The sequence below is a fragment of the Vigna unguiculata genome, chromosome 3, assembly GCF_037176805.1.
Source record: "Vigna unguiculata cultivar grain cowpea cultivar isolate G323 ecotype 2 chromosome 3, ASM3717680v1, whole genome shotgun sequence".
Taxonomy (NCBI): domain Eukaryota; kingdom Viridiplantae; phylum Streptophyta; class Magnoliopsida; order Fabales; family Fabaceae; genus Vigna; species Vigna unguiculata.
In genome coordinates, this window is record NC_140794.1 from 57856666 (window position 1) to 57874148 (window position 17483).

At 27.7% G+C, this 17483-nt stretch overlaps 2 protein-coding genes across 3 annotated transcripts; one reads left to right on the top strand and one right to left on the bottom strand.

Annotated features, from left to right (window-relative positions):
• The first annotated feature begins 4832 nt into the window (after positions 1 to 4832).
• On the top strand, positions 4833 to 6818 carry LOC114176638 (two-component response regulator ARR5-like). Of its 2 annotated transcripts, none has more exons than XM_028061746.2 (5): positions 4833 to 5076; positions 5175 to 5251; positions 5361 to 5438; positions 5639 to 5712; positions 6340 to 6818. In XM_028061746.2, the coding sequence occupies exons 1-5, from the start codon at positions 4923 to 4925 to the stop codon at positions 6578 to 6580; spliced, it is 624 nt and encodes a 207-aa protein (XP_027917547.1). In that variant the 5' UTR covers positions 4833 to 4922; the 3' UTR covers positions 6581 to 6818. The 2 variants fall into 2 exon arrangements, with proteins under 2 accessions (XP_027917547.1, XP_027917549.1); XM_028061748.2 differs by having other exon boundaries at positions 5642 to 5712.
• Positions 6819 to 11774: 4956 nt separating this feature from the next.
• On the bottom strand, positions 11775 to 14486 carry LOC114175196 (serine/arginine-rich splicing factor). The gene is made up of 6 exons (XM_028059960.2): positions 13800 to 14486; positions 13602 to 13653; positions 13063 to 13146; positions 12544 to 12608; positions 12304 to 12459; positions 11775 to 12219 (listed from the first exon to the last, which is right to left on the bottom strand). The coding sequence occupies exons 1-6, from the start codon at positions 14385 to 14387 to the stop codon at positions 12169 to 12171; spliced, it is 996 nt and encodes a 331-aa protein (XP_027915761.1). The 5' UTR covers positions 14388 to 14486; the 3' UTR covers positions 11775 to 12168.
• Positions 14487 to 17483: the final 2997 nt, after the last annotated feature.

Sequence of the window (17483 nt, forward strand, 5' to 3'; positions counted from 1 at the left end):
CAATAGTAGAAGAAAGCATACAAAAATGAGAGTACAAAATAATGAATTTGTGTTCAACTTTCTTTTTTTCTTCATAAACAAAAAAAAAAAACAAAACAAGTAAAAGTCTAAAGTGGATACAATATGTGAAAAATTCAAAAAAGAGTGAGAGAGAAAATAAAAAATATTTTAATAAATTTATTTATTTTTTATTAAATTAAATTTTATGCTTTATTATTTATTTGCATTAAATGTTATATTTTATAAAATAAATAAAAAGATACCTATTTTAATTCTTATCAATTCCCAATATATACTTTTATTATTTAAAAAATTCCAAAAAATCAATTTTCTTATACATAATTTAAAAAATTAAAAATAAAACAATTTTCATATAAAATAAATAAAAAAAATTTAAAAAAAGTTGGGGGGCCACGACTCCCCCTATCCCTTCGTTGGTCCGCCTCTGTGAAGATTGAAGTACTAAAAACAATATTTTGGTAACAAACCGTACAATCTCTTATTAACAATCTGTACATATAGGTAAATGCAATTTTTCCATTTTGTTAGGAGTTAATTACAATTTTCAATGCATGCAAAATTCCTGGGTTTGTATATGATTTTTTTGTCTTCCAGATGAATCTTCATCTCTTAGTTGTCATGAAATCGCAATCTAATATTAGTAGAGTTTTGTTGTATATAGGACAAGCTTACGTAGTGTAGGGTGTCCAAAGAAAACGTTGCTAGGCTCTCCTTTAATGTAAGGAAAGGAAAACTATTTTAATTAAAACAAAACACCTTTCTACCCATTTTTCTTCATTCTCTTTTTTTCTCCACTTTGGTCCTCCTATAATCCAACCCTTCCTCAACTTTTTAAGATTGAAGCAGTGAAAGCAAGATTGGTAAGTGCAATTTGCCCATTTTGTTAGGAGTCGATTCGATTTTCAATGCATGCAAAATTCTTGGGTTTGCATGTGATTTTTCTATGTTCTAGATGAATCCTCGTCTCTTGGTTGTCATGAAATCGCAATCTAAGTTTAGTATGAGTTTGTTGTATATAGGATAAGCTTAAGTAGTTTGAGCGTGCCCAAAGATAACATTGGTAAACTATCCTTTAAGGTAAGGAAAACTAATCTATTTGAAATTTTAAGGTTTTCTTGTTGAATAAAAATTAAAAAAAAAATTGGTATGAATGTTTTCTTTATATGCTAGTTGAAATTTGGAAATAATCCTTATAAGAATGGAGATTGATCTGAATTGTGAAAGTATAAAGTGTGATGAGAAATTACTATTTTGGATAGATGAATGGTTGTTTGTGTTGTTTTTTCTTTTTCTTTTTCTTAATGGAGTGGGTATGGATGTGATTATAGAGAGATTGACCTAAAGAAAAATTGACACTTAAGTGTGTTTGATAATAATGTATTAGAATGAAATATATCATAATCATATATGGAAGAGTTAGCCTATAAGATGAGAAAGGAATATGTGTGACTTTGATGTTATTATGTATTTGTAGGATCGGATGTTTTTGGTATGATATAATAACTTTTTCTTATAAGCCTTAAAAGTAATTGAACACTTTAGTTTAAAAGAGATTAAAAACATGTGAATATGAAATATTGTTGCAAAAACTATGAATATGTTTGATTGGATGCTGGTATTACAATAATGTAGTATTGAACGTGACATTATATTTTCATTTTTTAGATTTGTGGTATGTCTACATGATTGTTATCAAGTGTGAATTAGTGGTGCCTTATAGTGTTGCTAAATAGTTTCCTTGTATGCTACTTAAGATAATTATGATTGTTTGAATTTATCTTTGCTAGTGTATGTTTATATGTAAAGTTGTAGTATGTGTGGTAGTCAAATTAGTATTTTCAAGGAAAAATAATAATGTCGGTTAAGTCCAAGTGTATTAAAAGGGTATTCCATGAGTGAGACTATCTTGACTCAATTAGTATCTCACTCACATAGAGTCATATGATTGTTTGAATTTATCTTTGCTAGTGTGTGTATATGTAAAGTTGTAGTATGTGTGGTAGTCAAATTAGTATGTTCAAGGAAAAATAATAATTTTGGTTAAATCCAAGTGTATTGAAAGGGGATTCCGAGAGTGAGACTATCTTGACTCAACTAGTATCTCGCTCATATAGAGTCATATGATTGTTTGAATTTATTTTTGCTAGTGTATGTGTACATGTAAAATTGTAGTATGTGTGGTAGTCAAATTAGTATTTTCAAGGAAAAATAATAATTTTAGTTAAGTCTAAGTGTATTGAAAGGAGATTCCGAGAGTGAGACTATCCTGACTAAACTAGTATCTCACTCACATGGAGTCAGATATCTAGGTGTTATGATTCGAAGGAGACCCCACATGGCATACAATATGATATGAAAGAGGATCATACTTAGGGAGTTAGTGGGGTTAGCCTGTCATGGCTTGATTTGGTGACATTGGTCCTGAGTGTTGGAACATCAATGAAGGATTTGGTAACAAGCATGACATGTGCAAAGTCTCACGAGTTTATTCAATACACTAGTCTTCTGAGAGTCTGGATTTATCTGTTTGTTTGAGTTATTTTGGGTTGATAGTTGTTTAAGTCATTATACTGGAATATGTGAGTTGATACCTGGTATTTGATTCGATGTATGTGAAGAATATACATTTTTGGGTTGGTTCATATTATGAAATGGTAATACTGAATGAGTTGTTGGGTTGAAGCAATTGATTGGTTTAAATGGGAAAATGAGAAAGATTAAGTTAAGAAGTGATTTCCATCAAAGATTTGTTTTGATAATCTTTACTATAAATTATTATTTCTTTCACAAATTTTATTATATTTCAAAGTTTTAGATGAATAACTTTTGTGATAAGATATAATCTCTTTTCTAGTTGAGTTTCTTCCTTTGAAAAATTAGTTTACCCTTATAATTTTGTGTCTCTTTGTTTTTTTTTTCTTATACAATGATTGTATGGTAACAAGATAGAAATTGATGAAAATAATAACTTTGGAGTTGGAACAAGAAACTAGAGAATTAATATAAAAGTATTTTATATCAGGAATTTATCCTGTTGAAAATTTATATTTAATTCCATAGTTAGAAATTAAAATATTTATGACTTTATTTTGAATTGTTTTGAAAGAAAATCCTAACGCATATGAACTGCAACGTTGTGATGTGAATTAGACTAGTTTCAATAACGTTATAGATAACCTTTTTATAACAAGTAATTCTTAATTGATATCTGTTTATTAAAAAATGTGAGATGTTACAATTGTTCTTTACATATTGTTTAACTTTTCTACTCTTTTCTAATGTGATTACAAAGTTATTTTAATGAAATCTTCATATTTTTTGCTTTTTAAATATTGAGTTTCATATATATATATATATATATATATATATATATATATATATATATATATATATATATATATATATATAAAGAAAACTCATAAATAGCGACTAATAATAATTAATAATTATAATAACAAATTTAGATACTAATTTACCAAAGTCGACCAGAAAAAAAAATTATAAAATTAAAAATGATTATTTATTAAAATAGTCATTATTATAAATAAAAAATTATATTTGATCACTAAATTGATCTTTAAAATTAATTATCATAAATTTTGTAATTAAAAAAAATCGGCTGTCAAAATGATTTAATTTTTAAATTGGTCTCTAATTAATTAGTCACCAATTAAGTGACTAATTATAATTTTTTATTTATAATATTGACTATTTTAATAACTAATAAATTTTAATTTTATAATTTGATATTTAAATTGGTCATGACTAACTATAATTTAATTCGTAAAATTAATTTTTAATTAAGAATTTTTTTTTATAATTATATATATATATATATATATATATATATATATATATAAAATTTAAACTTTAAATCCTAATATCTCCGTTTTTTTCCTTCTTTACGTGTTTCTCCAATTAAATATAAAATTAAAACTATATATTTGTTTTATCGTAGAGAGACAACTCAGATCAATTGTAAACTATTTACTATGAAATTAAAACTGTCTACTTCTTCCATTTAAAAATAATATTGTCTTTATCTGATTTACAAAATTTAATTTTACACATCATATATATATATATATATATATATATATATATATATATTATTTCAAATTTAATTCCAAATAAAGTGCGTCAATACTTTTTTTAACGTATATAAAAGTTATGTATTAACTAAAAAAGTAAAGCTATTTTAATATAATTATTTCTAATGACAGATCCCTAAATTAATTTGGTAAAACTGAAATAAACGTACACAAATTTTAAATACAAAATATATTAAATATTCTAAAATTAAAAAAAATTCTAACATATTAATTACGGTGGACGGAGTTAAGTCATTTTGATAACCTAAATAAAAGAATAATTCATTATTAGATTTTCTGTAATTTATGTATATTTTAAAACAAAATCTACTAAAATATGAGTTAAATGTGTTTAATTAAAAGTGAATTATCCTGGTTAGAAGATACATTGCGAAGTCAAAACTGGGTATTGAGGAGGCGCGGGAAGTACAGGAAGAGTGGACCCAAACAAGATACGGTTGGCCTCCTCTGACCGTGACCAACGTTACTATTATTAATTCATTCAATAATAAAAGAAATAGGTAATAATAAAAGTAAGATTTTGATTTTGACCTCAGAAGAGAAGGGACAAGTGGAGGTGGCATAATCGCTTCTCATGGATTTCTAAAGATCTCTCAGATTTGGATTCTCCGAATCTATCGCCTTTATTATTTTCTTTTACTTTTCATCCATTTCATTTTTCATTTTTTTTATATTTATATTCATCACTCTCTCTCCTTTCCCTTCTAACAATATATAAATAAAATCCACCCATTTTTCTCTCTACTTTCTATTCTCACACCACCCACCTCTGCTCAGCTTTTCAGTTTCATGGCCATCACCGGTGAAATTTTCCGGCAAAACCTAACGGAGTTTCTCGAGGAGTCTCCTTCTGGCTCGCCGGAGCTTCACGTTCTTGCCGTTGATGACAGCCTCGTTGATCGCAAGGTCATTGAGCGGTTGCTCAAGATTTCTTCCTGCAAAGGTGACCTGGTGTTGCGAATGTCGTGTTTGTGATTTTCCTTTGCCAAATTGAGTTTATCTTCTGAAGGTTTTTTGCGTGTTTGGAATGGGTGTTTTCAGTGACGGTTGTGGAGAGTGGAACTCGTGCTCTTCAGTATTTGGGCTTGGACGGAGAGGCCGGTTCTCTCGGGTTCGATGTAAGCGAATTTTGCTATTTAGTTTTTGGCGTTGTTTTGACGTTGGTGGTTGAAATGGGTTGTTGCTAACGTATTCTATTTGTTTTTTGTTTATTGGCTGTGGTGACAGAGTGTGAAGGTTAATCTCATAATGACGGATTATTCCATGCCGGGGATGACAGGATACGAATTACTCAAGAAAATCAAGGTGTGTAGTGTGTTTGATTCTTATCCTCTGAAGGTTTTTGTGTTATTAGGATAATTCCTTTGATTTGAGGATTGATAGCTGCTTTTGTGTGTTGTTGAGGATGCTGGATTAGTTAGTTGGACGGACACAAAGTTTTATTGTATATTTGTGTTTTGGGTTGGGAGTTGATTCTTAATGACACTTCCTTCTGTTAAATTCAGCAGGAGTCTTCCGTGTTTAGAGAGATTCCAGTGGTGATCATGTCATCGGAGAATGTTTTGACTCGAATTGATAGGTAAACTCTCCATTAGCTTACACGTCTTTTGGATCTGTCATGGAATTGTACCAATGAACTCTTCGAATAATTTCTATGGTGTTTGTTGTTTGGTCTCAACTGGCATGGTGAAGTAGAAAATGTATATTGCATCTACAATAAGATAGTATTTTAGTGAAAAATGAGTATTTGGATACGATTGTGGAATCATTTCCATAAGTTGAATTTCAATTGATATCAACGTTTTTCTAACTCTAACCTCACACTGACAAGGATAGTTACTGATATACTACCTCAAAATGTTAGGTCCTTATCCTTGTGTAGATCTGACATATTGAATAGTAATTAAAGTTTCCCCAGAAATCTTTACACCCAATAGGTCATATGGTGGCACCGTGATTTGCTTATGCCATGATTAGCTCAACACTAATTATGCTGGAAACCATCCACTCATAACAAATCATTATAGGGATTGCATTGTCCTTGTGGTGATATAAGCTTTCTGGTAATTTATCAACTTGTACTAAAAAACACCTGGCACTAATGCATACTTGTTTTTGTAACCAGAGTATTTTCAGATACATGTATTTGTAACCAGTATTTATTTATAGGCATGTTTCTCAACAGTTGATTGTTACGACATGACAGGTGTATGGAGGAAGGAGCAGAGGAGTTTCTGTTGAAACCTGTAAAACTGTCAGATGTAAGACGTTTGAAAGATTTCATCATGAGAGGGAAAGCGAAGGAGGTTGAGAAAAAATCTCTGAAAAGAATGCGGTCAATTGATTGCAGTCCACCTCTCTCTGCAACATACTCATCCATCTCTCTTCCATGCGATCCATCAACATCATTGCTCTCAACATTATCCTCAAAGAAGGCTAGATTGTGATCACAGATTCACTACTGCCTGTCTCCAATTTTGTCGACACCAGGTGTTATGATCAAAGCATGTGGTGTGTTTTGCATTTGTTCACCAATCTATACCTTAGGAATCACAAAAGCAAATGTCAGAATCGCTATTTTTTTTTTTTGCCTCTTGTTTGTCATTTGATCTTGCTCATGTACAGTGGAAAATCATCAATGTATACCGAAATAGAGAGCTATTCTGCAGCATTTTCTTACCCAAATACCTCCATGACATTTTTGCTGTTTCCTATTCCTAAAAGGCCAAGAGTTGAAGATCTAGGAGTCGAAATTGAATGGTATTATGATTGATTAATAATCAATTGTCATTAATATTTTACAACCTACCAGAGAGCACTTAGAGGACAATATCCTGAAGATGCGGTTTTTGAATAGAATCTCTGTGAGAAGAGCCGACCGTGACAGTACAAGAAATAAGTAGCAATCAAAAGCCCTTCCAAAAAAACTTATTATCCAACGCAGCAGCAACTGCATTATTGTTGCCTCCAAGTTTCAAAGCATTGCATTATTCCAAATAGAAGGGTAATTAATTTTGTTCGTAATTACCACTTGCAATATATTCGAGTTGGTACACTTGGACCATTACACCCACCATAAACAAAGGAGCAATTATAACCAACCATCAATAAATTGTCTGACTGTATCATCTCATTGGCATCACTTATGAATTGACATTTGTGAGGGCAACTTATGCCCTGTTTACCTGGATAGGATTTTTAAATATCCAATCTAGGGATTTGTATTTTGGATATAAATCTATACATTTTGTTAGACAAGTTAAGATTTTTCAAATATTTGGATTAAATTTTAAATTAAAAATACAATTTAAAAATTAAGTTTAATTTTTGAAATTTGGTTTAATATAATTTTGTAATAAATGTTTTTTCGAAGTTTATTTTAATTATAAATTAATGAAAAGTAATAAGTATCTTCTAAGTATATTACGAAGTTCTTTTACTTGTTGAAACTGTGGCTCAGTGAAAAAGAAATGGGAACATTGGTAGAATAAAACTTTTGTTAAATTAATATTAATGTCCTTTTAAGAGTGGTCGTCTAATGTTTAATTAATAATTTGGTTCTAAAATTTATATTTATGATTTATTTTTATCTTTATAATTTTTTATCTCAATTGAAATTATATATTGTTTAAATTAATTTTGTATGAAACAAGTGTTAGTATCGTTAGGAAGTTATCACGTGTAAATTCAAACCCCATTATCTCTCTAATCTTTTTTATTTTTTGCGACACAATTTTATCAAAATTGTCTCTACCGTTTTCAGATCCAAGATCTTCATTTTTGTCAATTGCATCTTCGAGATGGACACATTAACCCAGTTGTGAGTTTTGGGTTTGTTTCCAAGATTCGTGGAGGACGATGCTAATGAGAAAAAGACCACATTGTTTCCATATAAAAAATAAATGGACTAAATTACTAATTAAGTCTTTTATTTGGTCACCTTCAAACGACCTTAATGCCAATTTAATGGAAGGACAACATTGACTTTATTCAACAAATATTGGGACTTAATTGAGTCAAAAATAAATATAGGAACCAAAACAAATTGAAGGCCTAAATATAAGAATCATGGTCCTCTTTTATTAGTTCATTAAATTAATTGGTTGAAAAAATATAATTTTCAAAGTCTACACTTAAAATGAATTTGACTCCGATACAAAATTATAATTAATTCAAATATTTTTAATAGTATCACAAAAATGTAAAATATTTTAAATTGTAATTGGATTCTCAAATATTTTACACTAATTAAAATATATTTACGACATAATCTTTACTATTTGTAACTTAACAAGAAAGTTAAGGATCAATCCAACTTGTCTGACTGGGCCGACTCAACCTAACTTGAATTTGGCTCGACTCAACTCGACATTGTTCGATTTGGGTTCGATCTTATTTGGCCCTGTCTCAGGTTGAATCATCCTAACATGATCAGAACTTGACCTGACATCGATCCAATGTGAGTTGAACTTGATTTGACTTGACATTGATCTCACACAACTCAACCCAATATGGGCCTAACTAAAAGTGGATCTAATTTAATTCGACTTGGTCTTATGTGAGTCCAACTTAACTTAACATGGGCATAACTCTACATGATACTTAACTTCAAAATGAACCCAAAAGTAAACTTGACTAAACTCAATCAGAAGTAAACCGAACTCAATTTAACACAAGATAAACATAACTTGAGTTAACTTGAAGTAAACTCAATTTAATTCAATATTAAGTGGACTCAACCCTACTCACCAAGAGAAAAAATGTGTTGAAAAAAATGATAATAAAGAAAAACTTCTTTCAAAATGAAGGACAACATGGAAGAGATCTCCCAGGGGCCAGTTACTAAAACAAAAGATGAATAAGTTGTTAATAAATAGTAATTAATAATTTTTAATATTTTTTAAATAATTATTCAATCGTTATATATACTTTAGGAATGTTGTTAAATAAATTTTATGAAAGTACTTACTTAAGAGGGCTGAAATCACTCACGGAAGCTTTTTCACATAAAAACTTTTTTTTATCGGTTCATATAACAATTTATAAGTATTTCAAAGTTGAAATCTCTATTTAAGTAAAACTCCGGAATTTTGTAATTGTAATTTACTTAATTTTGTATGTGAATGGGGAGTACCAAAGACTAATTAATTAAATATTTGAAAATTATACTTAATAGGTTTTTTATGCATATTTTTTTAATAATGTTTTCAATTTCATCAGATAAACAATTTATTCTCAAACAATGTATCATCTCAGTCAATCTTAGATTATATGCTCAACTTCACATACATCACTCATTTGCTTTGATCGAGCATTTATTTTTTATCTTTAACCCATCAAACTTCCTTAAAAATAAAACATTAAAATATGCAACTTGCTTCGAAATTGCAAAACAAGCAGTAATTTTATAAAAAAGTGAATAATAAATAATTTAAAATAATAATAATTAATAATTTTAAAAGAATTAAACACTTAAAAAGTACGTAATTTCTTTATCTATTTTAAGAATGTTACAATATAAAATATATTCAAAATTTCCCTTCAAAATTGCAAATTAATCGAACTCTGAAAAATAAATGCATCTATTAAATATATGAATACGAAAAATTATAAATTAATTATATTTGAGCATGAATAATATCTGATTTTTTATTTTTTAAATTGAGTATGAAAATAAGTATATGTATGTATTATCCCATGTTTTATCTCTATTTTATGTCATTAGTATTTATATTTAATTTATTAAGTAATCCAATAACCTTGTATAAATCTTTATTTTCATAAATTTCTTACGTTTATATGTATATAATCATTTTTTATAATTATTTTGACCTTTATTTAATTCTTATTTGATATTTTTTAATTTTTATATAATTATAATATGTAAATCGTTTTAATATTTAATACTTTTTAATATGTTAAAAGCTCTAATACAAAAACAGGTGTTATGTATATGTTTTGAGAGATGGAAATGGAACGAAACAAATTTATCGCAGAAGCATGGGAATGGGTTGGTTGAGAGTAAGTTTTTACTATAAATGGAGTCTACGGTCACGGAAAGGAATATTTTTAAATTGCATTTTTCAAAATATAAACTATTCAAATTACATATTATTCGTAATATACTCATAATAACATGATATATTGTTTATTACTAGAATTTGATTTATAAAAAAGAGGTAAATTGACTTTAATATTAATCCATTATACTATAGAAAAGGTTAGAATTCGATTAGTTAGAAATCAAATTTTAACCTAATATTTATATTTTTAGAAAAATGGAAATAATGAAATTTTCTAAAAGTAAAAAAAAATAGTTAATATTTTACATTGGTAATATTCAAATTTTATTTTATAATAATTCAAATAATTTGTTAAATGTAATTAATGTTAAGAGTTTGTAATAAAAAATAAAAATTTAAATATTGACTTAAATTAATAATTTTAAATTTATTGAATGATTTAATAATATAAAATATAAAATAATATATACATATTTATGAAATTAAATTTAATGTAGTATTTTGTCTCTAATATTTTATTTATCTAAGATACATATTTATGTTAAGTGTAATAAATATCATAGATTTGAATATTGAACTTTTTGTCAAATAATATCAGTAAAATTTATTTCATTAAATAAAATGATAAATATACTAATATATATATATATATATATATTGTAATATGAAAAATAAATAATAACACAATTAAAATTATTTACATTTTACGAATTTTTAAAATATTGTAACCATTTTAATAAATCTATTAAGTTAATTATGTAATATATGAAATGATATGTTAAATTCAGTTTTTGATATTGTTAATAAAATAGTATTGTTGAAAAATATTAATTTTTGCGTATTGAAGTTTTGTAATTTAAAATCAAGAACATTTTAAATTGCTTAATAGTGAGAAAAATAACAAAAATTTAAATTTAAAATTATATTTTAAATTAATAATTCAACTTAATATTGTAAATATTTTTTTATTTATTTTAATGTACTAATAGTTATGTCTTGACATTGAAATATTTCAAGTTAATATTTAAAATGAGTATTAAAAATACCATTCATTAAGATGATATGAAAAATTTACAAATTTAAATTAATATAATAATAAATATTAAGTACAAAATTTTTATTTATAATTATTCAATTAAAAATAGTTAATTTAGGCTATTGATTTATATAAAAATTTTCGAAATATTTCTAAACAAAATTAAATTATAACAATTTTAGATTTAAAAAAAATTAAGATATTTATTTGACAATTATTTCAAGAATAATCACATATTTACATTAATTTTTTATTTAATAAGCACACATAATATAAAACATTAACTGAATTCAAATAAACTAACAGAATTAAAGTAAACTAATAAAATTACAATTAATATAATAAGACTGTAGATTTTTTTCTTATTAGGTTAAAAACTAAATATTAATTACTTATTATACTCAACCATACATCTATCCATTTTTTTATTTTTACAGTTAAATAAAAATCCTTCTTTTGTTCCAAAACCAACGAAACACTCGAAAGGTAAATTCAATAAACTTTTCAACCTATATATTTTATGTCTTGTGAATTTCATCCCGTACATGATCATCTGCAATAGCCCAATAAGACACTTCGAAATTTGAAACATAAATAAGGCTTATTACAAATCCAATGAAGTTGCATCATCGCTGTTCTATCTAAGGTGTCATTGCTAAAAATGTACATAAAGTGAGTCGGCACCAAATACAACCCCAGATGGTGAACACTGCACATAAGAGGTAAAGTCTCTGTATTAACATTGTTCCATCTGCAATCTCTCCCTCTAAAAATTTCATTACGAAACTCACTACAAAAAACATTACACACCCCGCTTGAAAATGATGACAGTTGCACGGTATGATTGCTTAAAGCCACCTCCAAAAATAATTTTACAAAGTGCAAAATTGAAATATATGTAGACATGGTAGAAGCCAAATCCATGTGACATTTTGGCCATCTTTTCTGTCATCATATCAACTTTAAGAGGAAAATTCTAAGCCTGGCGAACCCGATCTCGCCAAGATCCCTTTTGCTTGGCCAGCAACTGAAATCAAATATAACAGGGTTACTTGCATTATTTGTTATACTCATCCATACCATATCCTCTGTTGTATAGAAAAATGCTTACAGTTTCACTTAACAGGCTTGTAACCAGATTTTTTTTATCAATCTCCTTCTCGTTCTCCCTTTCAGGTTCACTATCTGTACTAGTGGGAGGTGGAAGCGCCGGAGTACCAAACATTGCTTCTTCATGAGCAGCTTGTACTTGTTCCTCCCTCCTAGCCTACGTAACAATATGAAATTCAGTTTTCCAAACAATGATCAGACATGTCCATCAAAGAGGAACCAAACTACTATTCAAAGATACCTGAACTGCAGAAAATCTGAAACTTTGACCGATGTGTTTGACTAAGGATGCATCATCTTCAGCAACTGCAGATGGAAGGCGTGTACAATCAGTTCGATTATGTTCAAAAAAATCCATCACTACTAACTGTCATTACAAGCATATATACCTGAAAACACCATCATTCAACAATGGAAAAGTAGGAAGTCTTAACAAAAACATATAAATAACAGACAAACATACAATTAATTACTCAACAATACTGAGAAAGGTGTTCTTTTAATTTCCAATAACAAGATACAGAAAATGTTAACTAGATTAACAGGAGAAGCACAGGGAGACCCAAGAAATGTCTACATAGAAATGAACAATGTAAAAATCTTCTAGTTTTAGTGACTTTTACCAAGAACGGGGAACAACTAGCAGTCAAAGCAAATTGTACAGCTCCAAAAAGGAATTAAAAACAAAGGATTAAATTGAATAATTCATAGGAACACAACAAATAGAAAGCTCACAAATATATTAAGAAACAAGTCTGACCTTCAACTTCTTCATCATCAAGAGGGGCATCCTTGTTAAACTCAAATCGCTCCCAGCCCACGCCCTTTTCTGAATCATGTGCAGCTACATTTAAAAGTATCAAGTATATTAGAAAAGAATTCAATACCATACGGAGTACGGACAAACCATCTCATTTTGTAAGCTAGAGAGCAAATATTTATAATTTATATCAACATTAAAATTTTGGTTTGTAATAGCTAGCTCTATAGATATATATGAGTAGATAGTAGCAACCTTAACTAACTAGTAGTTTCTAACCGCAAATGATCATAACTACAAGAAGACCAGAGAAGGCAAGGATACTATTCGAGGCAAAAACTAAGTTTTCCGTGTAAGATTAGCATAACCATTTCATTCTCAAACTAGTCCACTACAGCAAAGATTTCCAGAACATTCAATATCAGTGCATCTAACATCAGAATTCGATACATCAACAAAAATAATTCATTTCAAAACATATGGTGAAAATGCATTAAGAACTACCGATAATTTCTGCCTTGGGAGATCTATTGGCTTACCAGTTTCTGAGAGCTGAAGCTTCATCTTGGCTTTAACTCTTTCAGCAGATGACTGTAGACAATAGCAACAAAAGATGTCCACGAATCATGACAAACAAAATCGAGGCAATAGTAGACAGAATTTATAAAAAGAGTGTCCAGACACGAAAGCAACATCTTCACCAGGCCAAGGCGAGAGAAAAAAAAAATGGAACGTACCATACGGTCATAACCTTGAATTAGGTTGGAATAATCAGTCCCAACATTCTTTCCCTTTCTCGCTTCACTGACTTTCCCTGTATCATTCGCCTCCTTCTCCGACCTACGCTGTCTGCGAGGAGAAACGCTTCTGCTTCTACTTCTACGCCTCCCTCTCTCCCTATTCCTGTCCCCTTCGGAATCCCTATACCTATATCTGTCTCTACTCCTGCTTCGCCTCCGCGATTCCCTGTATCTGTCTCTGCTCCTGCTTCGTCTTCTACTCCTATCCCTGCTGGAAACCCTAGGCTCGGAAGATGGCTTTTTCTTGAGCTTGTCGTGAATGGATTGCAGTTGCGCTTGCTTCTCCGACTCAGAAGGAGCGGAGGTGGCATTAACTTGCGGTTGCTTGTCGGAGTGGGAGGGGGTGGAGGAGGCTTTGACGAATTTGGAGAGAAAGGAGGAGGAGGAGGCGAGGGCGGAGCCGGGTTTGGGAACGTCGTCGTTTGATGCGGAAGAGGAAAAGCCGAGACCTTGTTTAAATCTTGCGGCCCCCTCGCCCTTCCGGGTCAACTCGTCGTAGTAAGCCGCTGCTTTTTCTTCTTCCATCTCTATTCTCTATTCTCTCTACTCATCATTTCTCGTTCTTCATCCCACACCTTCACAAAGTACCAATCCCTTTCTGGAAAATGTGGGAGATGTATAAACTAAATAGAATACAATGAAGGAAATTTTAAGATTTTTATATAATTGCATGAATAACTACTGTATTTATTTTACATTTTTCTTATTCCGATCCCTTTTTATTTTATTTTCAAGATATTTATTTTGACAGAGTTCAGATTTGAGGTGTCTAGGTATTTGTTCTAAATCTTTGAGGTACATTCAATTTTTGTAGATAAAATATAATTAAACATTTTTAAAACGTTAAAAATCAATTGATGTGTTTTTTTTATGGAACTTCTAAGGTTTTGAGCATCAATCATAATTTTAACGAAACTGCAAGAATCAACGTATTTAAAAAATTATCCAAATAATAATATTGTTCGAAAACATTACGTCATATAAAAAAAGACGTATTCATATGAAATATATTAATTTCTTCTCAATTCATAGAAAAAGTCAAATTTGGACATATAACTTGGTTTGCAGTTAATATATATATATAAAGTTAGTTTTAACTTCAGAATTAATAGGATAGCTATGTTTTAGTTAAATTGTTAAAGATTTTAAGGTATTTGTTCTTTATAGTAAAAAGGAACCGAACTAATGGGTGTTATTAGTATATTTTATGATTTTCATTTTCTTGTTTAAGTGTCATTCTCCACTAACTTTATAGTTGGGTTAATTACTCATATAATCTATGCTTTGGTAGAAATATATCGAGTTTTTAAAAAATTTTCAATTGTGTCTTAGGTTTGTTTAAAAAAAAAAAAAAATACTAATAGCATTAACAGTGTACCAAACATTATGTAATTTTTTATTATTTTGTTTATATTTTATTTTACGTACTTTTTTATTTTTTTTTATAAAAAATTTTGTTGTCACGTGGTAAGACATGAGTCGGTGTCAACCTCGTTGTCTTTATTTTAATTTAGTCTTTTATAGGTCTTTTTATTCAATTTAGTAATAAATATATATATTTTTAATTCAATTTTGTAATAATTGTTTAATAATTAAAATATTTTTTTAATATATTTTTATAAGATTAAAACTAATTAAATATAAATATGTTATAAAATTAACTAGTAATTTTTAAAACAAATTTTAATGGTGAAAGAAATTATTAACAAAACAGGTTAATAATATAATATTTTGAACCATCATTTATAATAAAAGTATCAATATAAAATTTATAAAAGTAATAATTTCGTTCTTAAGAGACAATATTTAATCACCGGTCTTGTTCTATCTTCATTTCTCTTTCTGGTTTTTAACTTTAAAAAAAGGTTATGAAAAGTTATTCTATTAAAATTTGGTTAAAATATTTGTTGGTTTACGTTTTTATACCAAAATCTTAAATAGATCCCCAGATTTTTGTAGTCTCAATTAGGTTCATATTTTTTAAGATATGTAACAATTATGTCATTTTCGTTAGTAGAGTATTAACAACGTTAAATATGTGTCATTTTTTTCTTTTTTTTAACTTATTTTTATTTTTATTATTTATGTCATGTGTACATCAATATCGTTTCACATGTCAATTTAGTATGGTGACATGCGTGAAGTCATTGTTTGGATTTCAATATGGTCTATATATTTGTTATTTTGATTTCATCTCTGTCCCAACTTTTTTTAAAATTTTTAATTTCATCCCTTCTAAATTAAGACCAAATTTAACTTTTATATAAATATTATAATGATATATTTATTATAAATGATATTTCCATTACATATTTTTAACAATATTAAGTTTATTTAAATTTATATTTTACATTAAACTTTGTTTAAATTTTATTTTCAAATTTTAAATATATTTATTTTAACTTGCTAAAAATTGTTTTAAAATTTCATAGTTGAGTTTATAAAATTGATATTTTTAAACAAAGTTTAACATTTGTATAAAACTAATTTAAACAATTTTAAATTAATTTCAAAATTTTCATAAACTTTCTTTTCACTTTTATTTTTTTTTTCTCTTAATTCAAATAACTTACAGATCATTATTTTTTCCTTCATTTTTTTTTCTTTTTCATTTTTTAAAATCTACCCTCTTATCCAAACACACAAATGAGAGAGCTTTATTATGTTTGAAATAGTTATTGGCCTCCCAATTTATTTATAATATATAAAATACTATGTAAATAGAAATAATTTATTTTAATTTGTATATATTTGATACTCGGAAAAAAAATTGTACATCAATTTTAACTAGCGATCACAACAGGTGGGAACGAGTTTCGCTATCCCGTATTCATCCCCATCAAAAAAATTCATCTACATCTCTATATTCAAACCCAAAGGATATCAAACTTTTGTCTCATCCCCATCTCTACCGGGTAACGGATATATACTTGTACTCATACTGCTTTCTGATTGTTTCAATATTAATGAATTAATTTTTATGAAATAATACAAATTATGGTAAAGAAAACATAATATTATCAAATATTCAATATTAAGAGGATGATTGTTTATTCGATATCAAATATTTTGAAATAAATTATAATTATATACATTTAAACTTAGAATACAAAATAAAATTTCATGAGAATAAAAACATTTATGAAATTTGCAAACATTAATGAAATCTAATTGATAAAATTTAAAAATATTTTAAAAAAATATAAAAGGAAAACAAATATTCAAATTAAAATATATTTTAAAGGTTTGTTTACTTCAATTTTTTAAATTATAATGAATCTTTTTTTATACACTAATAAAAACTATAATACATCTGATTAAAATCACGCAAAGAACAAAGATTAAACTAATAATAATAAAATTTTAACATATATCTTATATCTTTTGAACTTCAATATATGTTGGATGGTGATAAAAAAAAATTAATGACAATTACATTAAATTTTTATATTTTAATAGATAAAATTTATTTATACAATTATAATGAATCTCTTTTTTATATGCTAATAAAAGTTATAATACATCACTTGATCAAAATCACGCAAAGAACAAATATTAAACTAATAATAATAAAATTTTAACATAGATTTTATATCTTTTGAACTTCAGTATATGTTGGAT